The 15,936-nt window shown below is 59.5% G+C and overlaps 3 protein-coding genes across 4 annotated transcripts; 1 reads left to right on the forward strand and 2 right to left on the reverse strand.

The window, feature by feature from the left end:
- Window positions 1-494: 494 nt before the first annotated feature.
- On the reverse strand, window positions 495-2,165 carry TNFRSF12A (TNF receptor superfamily member 12A). The gene is made up of 4 exons (XM_030848564.3): window positions 1,984-2,165; window positions 1,136-1,240; window positions 779-913; window positions 495-693 (listed from the first exon to the last, which is right to left on the reverse strand). The coding sequence occupies exons 1-4, from the start codon at window positions 2,075-2,077 to the stop codon at window positions 638-640; spliced, it is 390 nt and encodes a 129-aa protein (XP_030704424.1). The 5' UTR covers window positions 2,078-2,165; the 3' UTR covers window positions 495-637.
- CLDN6 (claudin 6) lies at window positions 1,295-5,799 on the forward strand. 2 transcript variants are annotated; one of them, XM_030848562.2, is made up of 3 exons: window positions 1,295-2,408; window positions 2,515-2,844; window positions 4,577-5,799. In XM_030848562.2, the coding sequence occupies exon 3, from the start codon at window positions 4,603-4,605 to the stop codon at window positions 5,266-5,268; it is 666 nt and encodes a 221-aa protein (XP_030704422.1). In that variant the 5' UTR covers window positions 1,295-2,408; window positions 2,515-2,844; window positions 4,577-4,602; the 3' UTR covers window positions 5,269-5,799. The 2 variants fall into 2 exon arrangements, with proteins under 2 accessions (XP_030704422.1, XP_060140619.1); XM_060284636.1 differs by having other exon boundaries at window positions 1,295-2,844.
- An 801-nt stretch (window positions 5,800-6,600) lies between these two features.
- Window positions 6,601-7,533, reverse strand: CLDN9 (claudin 9). The gene has a single exon (XM_030848563.2). The coding sequence runs from the start codon at window positions 7,252-7,254 to the stop codon at window positions 6,601-6,603; it is 654 nt and encodes a 217-aa protein (XP_030704423.1). The 5' UTR covers window positions 7,255-7,533.
- Between the last annotated feature and the right edge of the window lie 8,403 nt (window positions 7,534-15,936).

The raw sequence follows: 15,936 nt of genomic DNA on the forward strand, positions 1-15,936 counted from the left end.
CACCCCCACCCCCGCGGCTGACTCACTCCTCCCTCCAGCTCTGGGAAGTCAGGCTGGGATCATGCCACTCTCCAAACCATTTAAAGTTAAAGATTCTTTTATTAATAAATTCTCTCCCCCTCCAAACTTTCTTCCCAAAATAAATATCTCCCCCCTTTTGGGGGTTGGAGGGGCAGTGTCTTAGGGCCAGCCGTGCTAGAGGGCCAGCCCCCTAGAGTTAGGAACAGGTCCCTAGCCCCCCAGGCTGAGACCCCCTGGTGGAATTTCAGTACATCTGAGTGGGTGGGTCCTGATGTTGTGTCTGTCTCTCAGGTCAGCCTGGCCCCCAGGCCATAGTGGGGGTGGGGGGACCCTTGTGCAAATGCTGTGGTTCCTTAGTGTCAGCTGTCTGGCATGAGCCAGCCAGGGTCTCCTTTTCTATTCTGGAGCCAGAGTCAGGGCAGTCAGACACCTTGGAAGGCCCTTCTGAAGCCTGGACCCAGGCCTCAGAGAGGTGACTCGCTGTCCCCCATCCCTCCACACCCCTGTGGTTGGAGCAGCCTGGCTCTGGCTGTGTCTGGGAGGCTGGGGCTGGCTCCAGAATGAATGAATGAAAGATGAGTGGGCGCAGCCTCCTGCTGGCAGGGGGCGCTCACTGTCACTGGATCAGGGCCACGCCAGGACAGCCCTCCCCGCCGGTCTCCTCGATGGGGGCTGCAAGATAAGAAGAGGGGCATCAGGAGCGGGGGAGTTGTTGAGGAATGATGAGGGGCCGTCGGGCGGGCAGGGGCACACTTACTGGTAAACTTTTCTCTCCTGCGGCACCGTCTCCAGACCAGGAATCCGGAAAGCAGCCCCAGAACGAGGGCCAGGCTCAGGGCACCCCCAAGGATGGGCCACAGCAGCCTGAAGGAGGCTGGAGGGGCCGCAGCGCCTGAGGGCGGGACTCCAAGTCAGACCTCGCCCCTCTAGGGACCAGCCCCGCCCCCTAGATCGGAGCCTTAAGCCTTTCCTCCACCTTGGTCCCTACCCCAGTCAGAGCCCCTTCCTCAATCCAGCCTCTCCCAATTAATTCCACAGATCTGCTCCCCTCTCCACCCAGCAACCCTCTCCCCCAGACTGGGGTCCGCTCGCCTCTGGCCCCGCCCCCACTCACAGCCCAGGCAGAAGTCGCTGTGCGGTCGCGTGGGGCACGATGCGCAGTCCATGCACTTGTCTAGGTCCGCGCTCCAGGAGCTGCCGCGAGAGCAGGGGGTGGTGCCTGGGGAGGGGGCCACGAGTCAGAGGCGGGGGGCGGCTATTTTTGGGGCTGAGGTCAGGGTCGGCCGGCTCGAATAACGTGAGTCACCGGCGCCCTCCCTCCACATTCCTCACAGGTGACCGCACGGCCCGACCGGGACACGGCAGCGCGGGGGAGAGGGGGGCGTAGTGCGGAACGCTGGGGGAGTGGGTCAGGTCCCCATAACAGCCCCCCCGCCGCCGCCGGCGGGTGACTCATTCCTGGGCACCGGGCCCGACCCCGGTCCCTCCCCCCGCATAGCTGGGCACTGAAGTCACCGGATGGAAGGGGGCACCCCACATGGTATGGGGGGCACAGACCTCCGTGCCTCTCAGCACCCCCCCAACTCTCCGGTTAAGGGGGGTGGGCAGACCCGGTATTGATCAGGCTGGGGGCGTGCCACCTTACCGGACGGGACATCCCTCCCTCAAACTTTTCTTCTCTCTCCACTTCCGAGTCCAGACTCAGGACCGAAGCCTCCCCCGCCCCCCAAGTTGGACAGGCGGGAAACTGAGGCCCGGACTACGGATGAAGCTGGGAGCGAGATGGGACCTCTCCTGGCCAGGGAGCGCGGTGTCTGGAGACCACCTGACCCCGGATCCCCATGTCCGCCTAGTCCCCCCAGTTCTGCCCCCTCCTCTAGGCCCCCAATGACGGCTCCCCGATCCCGGACCTGGGAGTCCTCCGTCTCCCACGCCCTCCCGCCCAGCCCGGGCCGGGCATACCTGGCGCTCGCTCCCCGGCCGCGGCGCGCAGCAGCGCCAGCCCGAGCCCCAGCACGAAGAGCCGCGGCAGCGGGCGTAGTGGGCCAGGAGACATGGTGTTCGTCGGGCGGCGGCTGCAGTCTGCGCTGGCCGCCCGCGTACCGGGGCAGACAGCAGCGGCCCCGCCCCCGCCTTCCGGGGCGGATCCCTAGCCTCTGCCCGCCCCATGATCCACCCCTAGATGCCGGGTCCCGCCCGGACCTCTAAGTTCAGTTATTCGCTCAACAAACGCCGTCTCTGTGCGGGAGCGGCCAGAACGCCAAAGGGATGCAGATCTGGCCCTGCCTTCTCGGTGCGGAAGCCCAGGAGGTGCATGTTGGGCGAGAGGGCGGATCTTACACGAAACAACCCAGCACAGAGAAAGCTGTTTCTTAAGGGCCCCGAGGGTATGATAATAACAATACAACAAAAATAATAATACTGTGCCCTTTAATTTCTACCTTAGGACATAGTTACATAGTAAAATGTGGGCTTGTTGTCTCCATTTTTCAGACTAAAATGAGGCTCGGGAAGGTTAGGTGAGTTCCGGAGTCGAGCCCCAAGCTCTGTTCGGCTCCATACCCTGCCCCTTGACCCACTGCTTGCCGGACTTCAGCCAGTTGATGCCCTGCACCCGGGCCAGATGGGGGAGCAGCGGCTCCAGGCTCGAGCGCCCCCCACTGACGAGGTTGGGATTCGCGCGTCCGCCGCGGTCTGGACTGGGGTCTCTGCCCCTCCCCTGGGCGGTGGTCCGGTGACGTCATTGCCTCTTTAAGACCCCCGCCTCCGCCCCAGTCCCAGCACTCCGCCTGCTACTCCGAATCTTGGTGGACTCCTTTGCAGGTGAGTCTGGGGGAAGTGTGCGTGTCGTGGGGGAGGGGGTAGGTGCCTCGAAGATAGGGGGGCAGGGGGAGTGGCGGAGTTGGGTTGGGGTGCGCGTGAAGAACCTGAACTGATTGGGCGGCAGCCACCCAGGGCCAGGAGCCCCTGGGCGGGGGGCTGCACCAAAGCCCTAATGGGGTCCTTTGGCGGAAGGGTTAAACGCCCCTCCCCCCAGCCCGGGGACAAAGGCACCGAAACCCAGGCGCCCCTCCCCCACCTGTGCTTCCCTCTGGGGCGGGGCTCCCTTCCCCCTCACCTGCGGGAGCGGACCCTGCAGCTAGCGCCGCCATTAGAACCTTCCAGGGTGCGCGGCTTCCAGGCCGGGGGGCTGAGGACACCGTTCTTCGGGCCAGACTCAGAAGGGAAATAGGGATCGAGAGCGGGAGGGGACGCCCTCGGATGAGCCGAGCCTGTGGTGCGTGGAAAGGGAAGGGGTCGAGAGCAGGGACACGCTTGTAAGGGAGAGGTGCTGGGTGCCTAGTCTGGCGTGGCCCCGGCCCTAACCCGGCCAGAGTCCTGGAGGGCTGACACTGGGTTTGGGATTAGCGCCACACGGCCCGCCGCGTCCTATCTCCCCCCAGGCCATGAGTTCGGCCGGGGTTATGGGCGGGTGCAAATGAGTGGAGAGTCTGCCCTCTGGCCACCCTGGTGGGGCCGGTGCTAAGTTTAGGTCCGAGCCGTGCGCGGCAACTTTGGGCAATGGAGAGCCACAATGGGACCCTGAACGGAAGGGATCCCCCGCGGCGACCTCCAACACGAAGTGGGATGTGAGGGGGCCAGGGCTGCCCCAGAGGAGATGTTTCACTGGACAGACCCCAAGGGTGGTAACTTCTTTTAGGGAAGTTGTGTCCTGAGAGAATGGCACTTGGGGCAAGAATACACAAAAAAATGTCACCAACCTTGGGGGTCTGCTCTGTGGCCCCCCTAGGGGAGGACAGAAGGGCAGGAACCAGGGAGGCAGCCGGTGGCCTTGGGAAAGGAAGTGCTTCGGGGTGGGAGGGCTGTTTTTGTTTTTGTTTCCCTCCATCTCTCCTGCCCCATCCAGGGTCTGACTGGGTGGGATTGGTTTGGGCCAGGCAGTGGCAGGCAAGGCCAGGGCTGACTGGCCACCATGTACACAAGATCTTAAGATCAAACTGGCAACCGCCTGTATGGGGTACAGAACCAAGTTGGGGTGAAGGGTTTGGACATTTATGTTGGGTGCTGGGAGGAAACTTGTATCTCTATTCTTGGTGTTAAAACTAAGTTTTAAGCCTGAAACTCATGGCTAGAGCAAACCTACCACCCATTAACCCTGTGGAAACCACCAAAAAACTGCATTCTATTGTTTCATCCCTTTTGCCCCTTTGTACCCAAAGTAGCTGAAGCCATGGGCAAGCATGTGCATAGGCTTTATATTTCATTTGCACTCAAAACAACTAGGACTGGGTTGCTTACTTTTTCACTCTTATAAACTAGTGCCTGTCTGGGGGAAAAAAAATACTAAAGCATTAAATGCTCATTTTGCCCATGAAAAAATGAGGCTCAGGGAGCATGCCTTGCCCATGTTACAGGACACGGTGTCCTGATTCCCAGGGTTCATACTCTTGGTGTCCTGTGTGGTGGCCATGGCATGTGGCATGGGGGTTAGCATTCACTGGGAACCAGGGGCTGGGCCAGCTGATCTTAACGTTACTCTGCTTCTGTCCCGCAGTGCAGCTCCTCAACCTCAACCTCACCATGGCCTCTGCTGGTCTGCAAATCCTGGGGATCGTCCTGACACTGCTTGGCTGGGTGAATGCCTTGGTGTCCTGTGCCCTGCCCCTGTGGAAGGTGACCGCCTTCATCGGCAACAGCATTGTGGTGGCCCAGGTGGTGTGGGAGGGGCTGTGGATGTCCTGCGTGGTGCAGAGCACTGGCCAGATGCAGTGCAAGGTGTACGACTCGCTGCTGGCGCTGCCCCAGGACCTGCAGGCTGCCCGAGCCCTCTGTGTCATCACTCTCCTAGTGGTCCTGCTCGGCCTGCTGGTCTACCTCGCAGGGGCCAAGTGCACCACCTGTGTGGAGGACAAGGACTCCAAGGCCCGTCTGGTGCTCATCTCTGGGATCATCTTTGTCATCTCAGGAGTCCTGACCCTGATCCCCGTGTGCTGGACTGCCCACACCATCATCCAGGACTTCTACAACCCCCTGGTGGCCGAGGCCCAAAAGCGGGAGCTGGGAGCCTCCCTCTACCTGGGCTGGGCAGCTTCTGGCCTTTTGTTGCTGGGTGGGGGGCTACTGTGCTGCACCTGCCCCTCTGGGGGGTCCCGGGGCTCCAGCCATTATATGGCCCGATACTCGGCCTCAGCCCCACATACTGCCTCTCGGGGTCCCTCTGAGTACCCCACTAAGAATTACGTCTAATTCGGGAAGGGGAGCGTGGGCTCCCTTGAGAGTGGAGCCTAACCCTCTGAGCTGGAGCCATGGCAATGGTGATCCATGACAGCTTTGGTGTTGTTTTTGCTTTATATTGGTGGGGGGCGGTGGTTAATCCATTTGATAACCCACCTGGGCTCTGCTACTGGCGTTCCTCACCTTTGGATGATGGAGCCAAAGAGGTGATGCTTCAGAGTTTCTGGATCTTTCTCCACCCTGGACACCCCCATCTTAGAGACCAACCTGGAGCTTTGGGCCCCATGTGAAGGGTGCTTGCTATCCAGGTGCTTTCATCCTGTCCCCGAGAGTTCCTGCTGATGTTGGGGGTAGGGCCTCCCTAGGCCTGCAGAGACAAGCCTTCCCTTGCTGGTCAGGCCTCTGGAACCCCCAGGGGCTTTTGAGCCACGTGTAGCCTCTAGAGGAGCAGGTGATAAGTTACCAAAGACCCACCCACCTCCAAGTCTTCTGACCTCTGGCTTCTCCATCCTGAGTCATGTCCCCCCTGTGCTGACCCCTGACCCTCCCATCCCCAGCCCCTGTGCACTTCTGCCATGTCCTGCCCACACTCACCAGTTTTTACTAAATAAAGCACATTTTGTTTGGTTACTTGCCTTTGGTGTTGCTGGGGGTCTGCTGAGTGCCAGCCTGGCAGGAGGAGGTGGGCACAAGTCACTCACCTCCCGTGTTGCCCCCGTGTCTTGCGTGGCCTGAGTGAGGTTACCCACTGGTCAGGACCTGGAGCAGGCCTTGGCCAGACAAACCCAGGAGAGGCCATCAGGTCTTCCCGGCCCAACCACAGATCAAAGGAGCCGGGTTACAAATGGTCTATTTATTCCCTACTCAAAGGTGGGGGTGAGGGGGGTTGATGATGGGCAGGGCCTCCAGGCCTGGAGGAGAGTGGCTGCTCCCAGATGACCTGTCCTGGGCCTCTGGATGCTGGTAGTGGCCAGGTCAGAAGGGACCAACTCCAGGCCAGGGAGGGCATAAGGAGCTACTGCCCTTTGAGTGAGGCCCAGGTTCTGGGGGCAGGGGAGGGCTCAGGAAGAGGAGGGCCAGCCTGAAGAAGGAGACAGCAGAAGAGAGAAAATTGGGGGAAGCAGGGGCAGGCCAGGGCACCCTGCCTGGATGGAGGTGGGGACCCTGAGGAGGGTCTAGACTCAGTCAGGCCCGCTGAGACTAGCCCTGCAGCCGGGCTGGGCTCCAGCATCTGGAAAGTGGGTTTCACCTGGGGGAGGGATTGACAGTAGAAGGCAAGGATTAGGGCAGGGCATCCAGCACAGGGTCAAGGTTCTAAGCAGCAGGCTTCCATGGACATTCACCTCACACGTAGTCTCTCTTGTCCAGCCCAGATGCACCCGAGCGGGAGGGGATAGAGTAGCCCAACCTCGGTCCCCGGGGCCGGTCGATCTGGGGCGGGGGGCATGTGCAGCAGAGGAGGCCCCCGCCCAACATAAGCAGGGCAGATGCCGCCCAGCCCAGGTAGAGAGAGGCTCCCAGCTCCCGCTTGAGGGCCTCAGCCACCAGGGGGTTGTAGAAGTCCTGGATGATGGCGTGGGCGGTCCAGCACACAGGGATGAGCACCAGGATGCCTGAGAGGAGGAGGATGACCCCCCCGGTGAGCACAATGCGGGCCTTGGCGCCTTCATCCTCCACGCAGGTGGTACACTGTGCACCCGTGATGGCCACCAGCAGGCCAAGCAGAGCCAGCAAGAGGGCGATAACGCAGAGGGCTCGGGCAGCCTGCAGGTCCTGGGGCAGCGCCAGCAGCGAGTCGTACACCTTGCACTGCATCTGGCCGGTGCTCTGCACCACGCAGGACATCCACAGCCCCTCCCACACCACCTGGGCCACCACAATGCTGTTGCCGATGAAGGCGGTCACCTTCCACAGGGGCAGGGCACAGGACACCAGGGTCCCCAGCCAGCCCAGCACAGCCAGGGTCATGCCCAGGAGTTCAAGAGCAGCCGAAGCCATCTGTTCCCTCAGTTAGGTCTTCCCAACTCTAGGAGGCCTGGTTGATTTGCAGGAGTGGGTCCGATGCTGCGGAGCGTAAGTCAGCGTCCTCTGACCAAGACAGTCCTCACATCTGTGAGCCTCTGGCAAGGCACCTCCTCGCTCCGTGCCCCTCACAGATGTGTCTCTGAACCTCCACAAACACAAATCAACCTCAAGTCCTGCTCAGCTGAGCGGCTGGTGTCCCTTCGAGGGGCCCGTCGCCCCTCAGATGCCCAGCGGCTGCTCCTGCCACCCTGCAGTCAGGTCCCACCGCCGCCTGTCTGACCCAGCTTGCACGGACCCTCCCGACCCACCTTCAGGCTGAAGAGAGATGTGTCCCCAGAGTTGGTGCAGGTTCACGCTGAGCGGCTCACCTGGCAGTGCCACCTGGGGACTCTGCTGGCTCCCGGTTGCAGGCGGGGTTTTAAGGCCAAGGCAGGGGAGGAGCAGAGAGGCCGAGACTGGGGAAGCCAGAGTGATGGGAGGAGGCGGGGCTGGGGATGGGATGGGGGCCTCAGGGTCAGTGCGGGGGTGGGTCATGACCAGGATGGAACAGGGGAAGAAAGAACATCCATGCCATAGGAACCCATGGACAAAGGAATGGGGAGACTGAGGACCGGCTGTGGAGGAAGGAATGGGGGCCATAAAGGAACTGGCTCAGGACAGAAGTGGGAGGGTATCTTGGGGAGCCTCCTGTCCCCCGCCCGCCGCTGTCTCTGCTCTCCCCCACCCCGTGATGCAAACGCACCAGCTTCCCCAGTATCACACACCCCGCCCCTGTCCAGCTGCCCGCCAACCGGGGACTCTCTGGAATCTGATCCGTCTCCCGTCTCAGCCCAGTGGCGCTGGCGGCTCCCGAGGGAGGGGCCCTGCCCGCACTGTTCCCCAGCAACAGGTGCCTGGCGCTCAGCTCAGGTGGCATCACCCAGGCAATGGCCTAGAAAACCACCACCCCCAACTTCTACATCAGCTCAGGTGTGCCATCCCCACCCCTGCTGCTGAATCTGGGGGCTGAGCTGAGGGTGTCTGGGGGCCAGGGACAAAGAGCCCGTTGTGCAGGTGGGGGAGGGGGAAGGGGGAGAGTAGCAGGGGCGTGAGCCCTCCGTGGGGGTGCAGCCCCAGCACCCAACTCTGTTCCTCGGGGAGTGGGACACCACAGAGGAGGGCGTCCCTGAGCCCTGCCCCACAGTCCTCAGGAAAGGCACCCCTCCTGAAGACCCCCTCAGAGCCTGTGACTCCCCTCGTGGGGGCAGCCTGGAAGTCACACAGACCATGGCTCAAATCCTGCCCCCAACCCAGGGCCAGTTCATGGAAGGTCAAGGTCCTTAGCCTCCTTGGGTCAAAGGTCCCTTTGAGAAGCGCACAAACAGGAGCCCCTCATTTGGGGCGGGCCATGAGCTCCTTCAAGGCCCTCCCTGGGTGCTAAGAACTGAGGATTACTGTGTGAAAAGGGAGTTGGGGGCTGATGAAAATTCCACTCTCCGGGGTGGTGGAGAGGACCCCCGGGGGAGAGCCTCTCCACCCGCCCTCCTCCTGAGGAAGCTGGAGCTCACCTGGCCTGTGGGGGCAGGGGTGGGAGGCCCCCCAATGCACACCTGGCCGCTGCACCACTCTACGACCCTGAGGGAGGGGAGGGGTGCTAGGTGCCTCCTCACCTACCCAGTGGGGCTTCATTTATAAAGGATTCTAATTTCAAGTGGCTGCATTGCTTCTGGGAATGGGTTTTAGCAATTTTTTGGAAAAGAGGTTTATAACGTCATCAGATTTGCAAAGGGGTGGGTGCCCCAGAAAAGCACAAGAACGCCTCCCCCTAAAATGGAACAACTGAGGCCAGTGCCAGCCAGTGGGTCTGATAGGTGGACGCCAATGATTGGCGCTTTCTCCACACTGGGTGCCTCCCCAGAGAGGGGCAGAGATAAACTGGTATGGGCTGACCTGGTGGCCCCGGCCTGAAGAGGGGAGGAGGGTGCTGATGCTAGCTGGCTGGGACACGGCCAGAGCTCCCTGCTGGCTGTGATGGGCAGGGGGAGCCCTGGGCAGGTTGTCCAGCTCATCTAGTGCCCCCTCACGCCCCCAGGCCTCAGACTTCATGGGGTAGGTGGGTGGTTGAGAAGAAGGGCAAATAGAGGCAAGCCTTCAGTGGGCTCCCTCTGGGGCCACCAGGAATCCAGTCACACAGGTTTGGGCAGGCAGGTGTCAGGGAGCAGCAGCCAGCCCGGATCTCTGGAGGGCCCACCGAACCGCACAAAAGGCCTCCCATCCTGGGCAGCGTCAGCCCAGGGCCTTTTCCTTCCCCAGGCCTGGAGAGAGTCTGCCTCCTGCCTTGGGCATAAGGTCACCAACTCATCCTGATTTGCCTAGTACATTCCTGGTTTGAGCACTGAGTCCTTTGTAGGGGGGTCGCAGGGGATGGGGACAGTTGATCAGCCTGCAATTGGGCCTTGCTTTAAGGGCCCACCAGTTCCACGGGCAGCTCCAACCCCCTCCCCCCAACGTCGTGATGGGGCCTGGTGTGGGCACTACACACACCAGGTAAACGTGGTGCCCAGAGATGGCACAATGAGGACCCTAAACTTCTTAGATCCCATTTCCTCTTCGGCCCGACATGTCTACACTCTACCCCTGCACTGCCACATGGGAGGTGGGCGGTCAGAGGATGAAGACACCCCTCTTGCCGCCGCCCCCAGAAACCAATCCCAGCCAGACCTGCCTCCGGGGACGGGGCAGCTTCAGCTTCCTCCCACCTGTCTCCCTTTTCCCCCTCTTGATAAGGCGCCTCCTCCACAGCCTAGACGGAGAGTAAATGTGGGGACATTTGTCAGAGAACTAGGAGAGGCACACTGTGTGTGTGTGGGGGGGATGGGCAGCAGAGGTCAGAGTCCCAGGGCACCTGGGCAGGAATGTACTGCCCACCCTCAGCCCTCAGCCCTCCTTAGGCCACGGCTGGGAGGCCCCAGGCCCTCTCTTAGGTCCTCTGGTCAACCTGGATTCAGCTGGATCTGGGAACCAAAGGGTTAAAGTTGGGGCCTAGGCTGGGCCTGGGACTCTGGCTGGAAGGCTACGGACAGGAGAGGCCGGGACCCCCACTGTGTAGTTACCATCTCAATGACACTTTACCGAGTCCGCAGGAAGCCCCACCTCATCCGCCACCTCCTGGGAAAGAGGTGGGGGAGGAGAACCTTCCCCGCTGTACCACTGAGGGAGGAAACCAAGGAAGTGGAGGGGGCTTGTCCTCCTCACCCCTTCAGGGAGTGACAGAACCGAAACTAACCTTTGTTCTCTCTGGGAGGGAGGAGGGGTGGGAGGCTCAGGTGGGCAGAAGAGACTGCAGCTCAGCTTAGATGAAGGTGAAGTGGGAGGGGGTTAACTCCAATCCTATTGTCCATCTCGCTCCCCTTACAGGGGAACAGGACAAAAGAGGGGAACTGACTGTGGCCACCATGGTGCCAGGAAGGGTATGGAGGTAGCTATGGGGGCTGCACAACAACCCCAAAGGCTGCATCGCCCATTTCCCTGGGGAGGCACCTGAGGCCCCGAAGTTGCAGGTAGAAAGCCCCTGGCTCCTGAACCAAAAGGAAAAGAGGAAACACTGACATCCCATAATAATTCTCAGGGACTTACGCCCCCATTTTACAGACAAGGGAGCAAGCTCAGAGAGCTAAGGAACTTGGCCAAGAGAACACGTGGGAAACAGGACAAGCCTGATGCAACCCCAGACTGACTTCAAAGCCTCCAGCTCCCTGCCCAGCAACGCTGGCTGAGCTTCCTGAGAGTAAGCTGGGCCTCCTGGTGCCTCTTTCCCCGAAGGCAATGCAGCCCACAGCCCAGCCGGGCCACCCCGCACCATGTTGAGCTTCCCTCAAGCCATCCTCCCTGCATCCTGTCCTTTCCTCCAGAGCCAGCCATCCCCTCCTCCTCCCACTCCTCGAGGCTCCCTGCGTCATGGGGAAGTCTCTGCACAGAACAACATCTGTATCTGATTACACGGGAAGCCACCCTCCACCCGGTTCACTTTCACCGTGTCCATGTCCCCGTCTCAGAAAGCAAAGAGTGCTCTCCACTCGCAGCACGCAGATCAGTGAACTCTGGGGTCAGACGTGGTGTCAACCCCACCCCAGGACCTTGCTGGGCAAGTCACGTCTGCCTAATCTCCGGTGTCTCCTGGCTACAAACCAGAGGGAGAAGCCTGCCCTGCTTACCTCCAGGGTTGCGAAAGGCACTGGCTGGGCCGCAAGTGCCCTGCACACCTTAGGTATTATTGTAGGTATTAACTTGGGACGGGAGTATTTCATCAAGAGTACAATGGCAGTTTCACTTGTAAACTGGGGCCGACTCCATTGACTGGGTAACAACTTTATTATCAGTCGTAATTGTCAGCTTACAACCAGCAGCAGTTAGCCATCTGAAGCTCTGAGAGTGCTGTCTTCTTTAGGAGCCCACATTCAGTCTTGTCCTTCCTGTTTACTGTCTGATTCTCAGCTCAGAGTAGGGAGGGCTACAGGACATAAAGAGCATAGAGGAAGCAGCAAGCTGGCAGGAATGCGAACTCGGCCACAATTCAGCAAAGGGGAAAGTCGGTCTACATTTTTTCCTGTGCCAGTGAGAGTTTTATCAAGGCACTAGCGCCTTTGGATCCTGCGTGAGTACTCCAAGGGCACCCAAGGCTCAGGTTCAGCAAGGGGTAGGGCCTAACACAGGCTTTAGGGAAGCTGAAAGACAGCGTGGCATGTGGGCCAGCCCCACAAGGGAGAGCACACTGCCTGTATGGATTGGATGGTGGCCCCCAACACTATGTCCAGTCCCAAGCCCAGGAACGTGTCAGCATGGCCTTATTTGAAAAAAGGGTCTTTGCAGGTGTACTTAAGGATCTCAAGATGAGAGCACTCTGGACTTAGGGTGGGCCCTATATCCAATGACAGGTGTCATAAGAGAAAAACAAGAGGGAGATGTGAGACACAGCTACAAGGGAGAAGGTCATATGAAGATGGAGGCAAAGATTGGAGTGATGCAGCCATAAACAAAGAACACCTGGAGCCACCAGAAGCTGCAAGAGTCAAGGAAGGATCCTCCCCTAGAGCCTTGGGAGGGAGTATGGCCCTGGGACACCTTGATTTTGGACTTGCAGCTTCTAGAACCAAGAGAGACTAAATTTCTGTTTTAAGCCACCCAGTTTGTGGTGATTTGCTACAGCAGTCTCAGGAAACTCATACACTGCCTTTCTTGCTGGCAGGTCCCAGGCTCTCAGAGGTCTCCCAAGGTCAATTTGGCTTCCTGATACCACTCCTGAGCTGCTGTAGAAGAGCCCACTGAGATAGGACGTCTGCCTGGTTACTTGAGCCCAAGCCACCTGAGTAACAAAGGGAACTTTATTCTGCGTTGTACATGCTGGGGAGAAAGGGGGGTGGGGGTGGTGAAGGGAGGTAGTAAGGATGAGGAGAGAACAGGGGCTTCCTCTCATGACTCACCCTGGGAGCTTTCCTGTCCCTTGGGGATGACTTCAGAGCCCTTGCATGTGACACTCTTGTTCCAAGGCCCAGTATCGACTGTCCATCAACACTGCTGTTCTCCCCGTGCGCCCATGCCCAAGGGACCCCAGGATCTATTTCAGCTGAAAGTTTGACTTCTTAAGACTTGGAAGGCAGGTTCTGAGTTTCCAAGAAGCCATACAAACTTCAGCAGAGAAAGATCTTAGCGATGACATCCAAACCCTTTACTGTACAAGGGAAAATGAGACATTTTGCGTACTCTAGTAAAAGTATTTTTAAATTTTGTTTTCATTTCCTCAAGCCGCGTGCTGTGGGATCCCAGCCCCACCTGCCCAGATCACCAGCCAGTTTATCACTACAAGGAATTAGTTACATTCTCAAATGACCAGGCAAAAGGCTTCCTGTAGGATAGTAAGAAAAAATGGAAGAAATGGCCCCAATTTTCAAACGAGCTTATTTTCAGACTTGCTCCTTCCTCCCCCAAAGCTGGGCTGCTCCCGACACGCCCTCCTTCTTCCCCAAGCCGGACCCCGACCCATGCCCCTGAACCTGCCGGCGGGGAAGGCGGCGAGGGGCATAGCCTCTGAATCCAGGCAGGGCTGCCAACTCACCCGCCCGCGGCCCCTCCGGGGCGGGGAGGGCCGGGCCTTCAGCACGGCGGCTACAGGAAAAAGTGCGGAGGCGGGGGCGGCAGTGGCAGCGGCGGGGGAAAGGCGGGCAGCGGCCAGGGGTCGAGCGGCCAGGGGTCTAGCGGCGCAGGCGGTGCCTGCAGGTTGAAAGGCGAGGGCCGCGTGGGTAGCGGCGGCAGCGGCTGCGGCGGCGGCTCGGTGTTGAGTGGCGGGCGGCCGCGCGCGCCCACGGGCCCTGGCGTGGCGGCGACCGCGGTCTCGGGCAGAGGCGGTAACGGCAGATGCGAGGGCGGTGGCGCGGGCGCGGGAAGGCGCGGCAGGTCCTGCAGGGCGAGGGCGGCGGCGGGCGGCGCGGAAGACCAGGCCTCGGGCGGCAGGTCGGGCAGCGCCATGTGGGCGCCGGGGCCCCAGGGCGCCACCGGCTTGGGCCGCAGCGGGAGCGCGGGCAGCGGCGGCAGCTCGGCCAGCGCGAGCGCCGAGGGAGGCGGCGGCGGCGGCGCGGGGCTCAGGCCGGGCGGCAGTCCGGGCAGCGGCGGGTGCGGCAGGGACGGAGCAGGCGGTGGGGTCAGGGATAGAGATGCGCGGGCCCGGCCTAACCGCGAGTGGGCGCGGGCGCGGGCCAGCCGCGGATGCGAGCGGGAGCGAGGAAGCCGGGACGCCAGCTTGGCCACCACCGCCGCGACAGGGCCGAGCGCGCATAGTCCGCGGAGGCCTTGTTTCTCCAGCAGGTGGCCACGCGCCGCCCTGCGAGAGACCCAGCCAATCGGAGCCGTGCGCCACCGCGCTCCACCCAATCAAAGGCCAATGCGCCGGCGACCTGTGCGTTTCTCCCGCCGGCTGGCACGAGCTGTCACTGGCAGCCAGTCAGAGGCAGGAGCACTCTCTGTCAACGTCTTCTTCCCTCCCCTCCCTCAGTTCCAGCCAATCATAGTATTCCGAGTTGCCGCAGGCTCCACCCCTCACCATCCCTGAGGCCAGGCGCTGCGTGTGCAGTGGGCGCCCCCAACTGGCCTGAGGGTCCATTTAGCCACGCAACCCCCTCTACAGCCCCGCCCTCCCTCCCTACAACAGCCAATGTGGAGAGTGTATGGATCTCTTTTTTTGGGGGGGTTTGCCCTTAGGGATTCTGGAATGATGCTCCTGGTGTAGGTCAAGATCTACGCAAATTCCCAATGAATGATCTTACAGAAAAGATGAAACGATATTAATTCAAAAGCAAAGCTTGACATGCAGCATTTGTGTTAACGTTGTTAAGAACGGTTGTAAACAACACAGATGGGTGACAATCAGGAAAAAATGAGAAATGGTCAATCTATTTAAAATTGGAATATAGAAATATTTATTAAAACATATTAGAGGGCTTCCCTGGTAGCACAGTGGTTAAGAATCCGCCTGGCAATGCAGGAGACACGGGTTCGAGCCCTGGTGCGGGAAGATCCCTACATGCCACGGAGCAAATAAGCCCCTGCGCCACAGCTACTGAGCCTGCCCTCTAGAGCCCGCGAGCCACAACTACTGAGCCCGTGTGCCACAGCTACTGAAGCCCGTGCGCCTAGAGCCTGTGCTCCACAACAAGAGAAGCCACCACAATGAGAAGCCTGTGCACCGGAACAAAGAGTAGCCCCTGCTTGCCACAACTAGAGAAAGCCCATGCACAGCAACGAAGACCCAATGCAGCCAAAAATAAATAAATAAATTTATTTAAAAAAAAAACAAACAATATTAGAGGCCTTCCCTTGTGGCACAGTGATTAAGAATCTGCCTGTGCATATAGGGGACACGGGTTAGAGCCCTGGTCCAGGAAGATCCCACATGTCGCGGAGCAACTAAGCCCGGGCACCACAACTACTGAGCCTGCTCTCTAGAGCACGCAAGCCACAACTACCCACAATTACTGAAGCTGGCGCGCCTAGAGCCCTTGCTCCGCAACAAGAGAAGCCACCGCAAAGAGACGCCGAGCACCACAACAAAGAGTAGCCCCCATTTGCTGCAACTAGAGAAAGCCCGGATGCAACAATGAATACCCAGTGCGGCCAAAAATAAAATAAATTAATTTAAAAAAAAACAATATTAGAACATTTCTCAGTGGGTTAGAAAGGATATCATCCACTGCCCTCACTGAGACCCTCTTCTCTGTGGCCCCTGTGCCCAAACGCTCCTCTTAATCCTGTTCTCCAGTAAAGAGACGATGTGGGTTATTCCACACCTCAGGTCAGAGAAACACAAGATGATTTTTTTTTTTTAAAGAAATGACAAAAAAAAAATGACATCCAGGATTTATTTATTTTTAATAAATTTATTTATTTAATTTATTTTTGGCTGTGTTGGGTCTTCATTGCTGTCCACAGGCCCTCTCCAGCTGTGGAGAGCAGGGGCTACGCTTCGTTGTGGTGCGCGGGCCTCCCACCGCTGTGGCCCCTCTTGCTGTGGAACACGGGCTCCAGGCGCACGGGCTTCAGCAGTTGCAGCATGTGGGCTCAGCAGTTGTGGCTCACGGGCTCCAGAGCACAGGCTCAACAGCTGTGGCACATGAGTCTAGCCGCTCG

The sequence above is a fragment of the Globicephala melas genome, chromosome 15 (genome assembly GCF_963455315.2).
Source record: "Globicephala melas chromosome 15, mGloMel1.2, whole genome shotgun sequence".
Lineage (NCBI taxonomy): Eukaryota > Metazoa > Chordata > Mammalia > Artiodactyla > Delphinidae > Globicephala > Globicephala melas.

Bases quoted from the DNA above. Each gene is read 5' to 3' on its own strand.
- TNFRSF12A (XM_030848564.3), bottom strand. From the start codon at position 2,077: ATGTCTCCTGGCCCACTACGCCCGCTGCCGCGGCTCTTCGTGCTGGGG. The intron at 1,241-1,983 runs GTATGCCCGGCC...CCCCCTCCCCAG, and splicing joins GGCCGGGGAGCGAGCGCCAG to GCACCACCCCCTGCTCTCGC. The intron at 694-778 runs GTAAGTGTGCCC...CTTATCTTGCAG, and splicing joins CAGGAGAGAAAAGTTTACCA to CCCCCATCGAGGAGACCGGC.
- CLDN6 (XM_060284636.1), top strand. From the start codon at position 4,603: ATGGCCTCTGCTGGTCTGCAAATCCTGGGGATCGTCCTGACACTGCTT.
- CLDN9 (XM_030848563.2), bottom strand. From the start codon at position 7,254: ATGGCTTCGGCTGCTCTTGAACTCCTGGGCATGACCCTGGCTGTGCTG.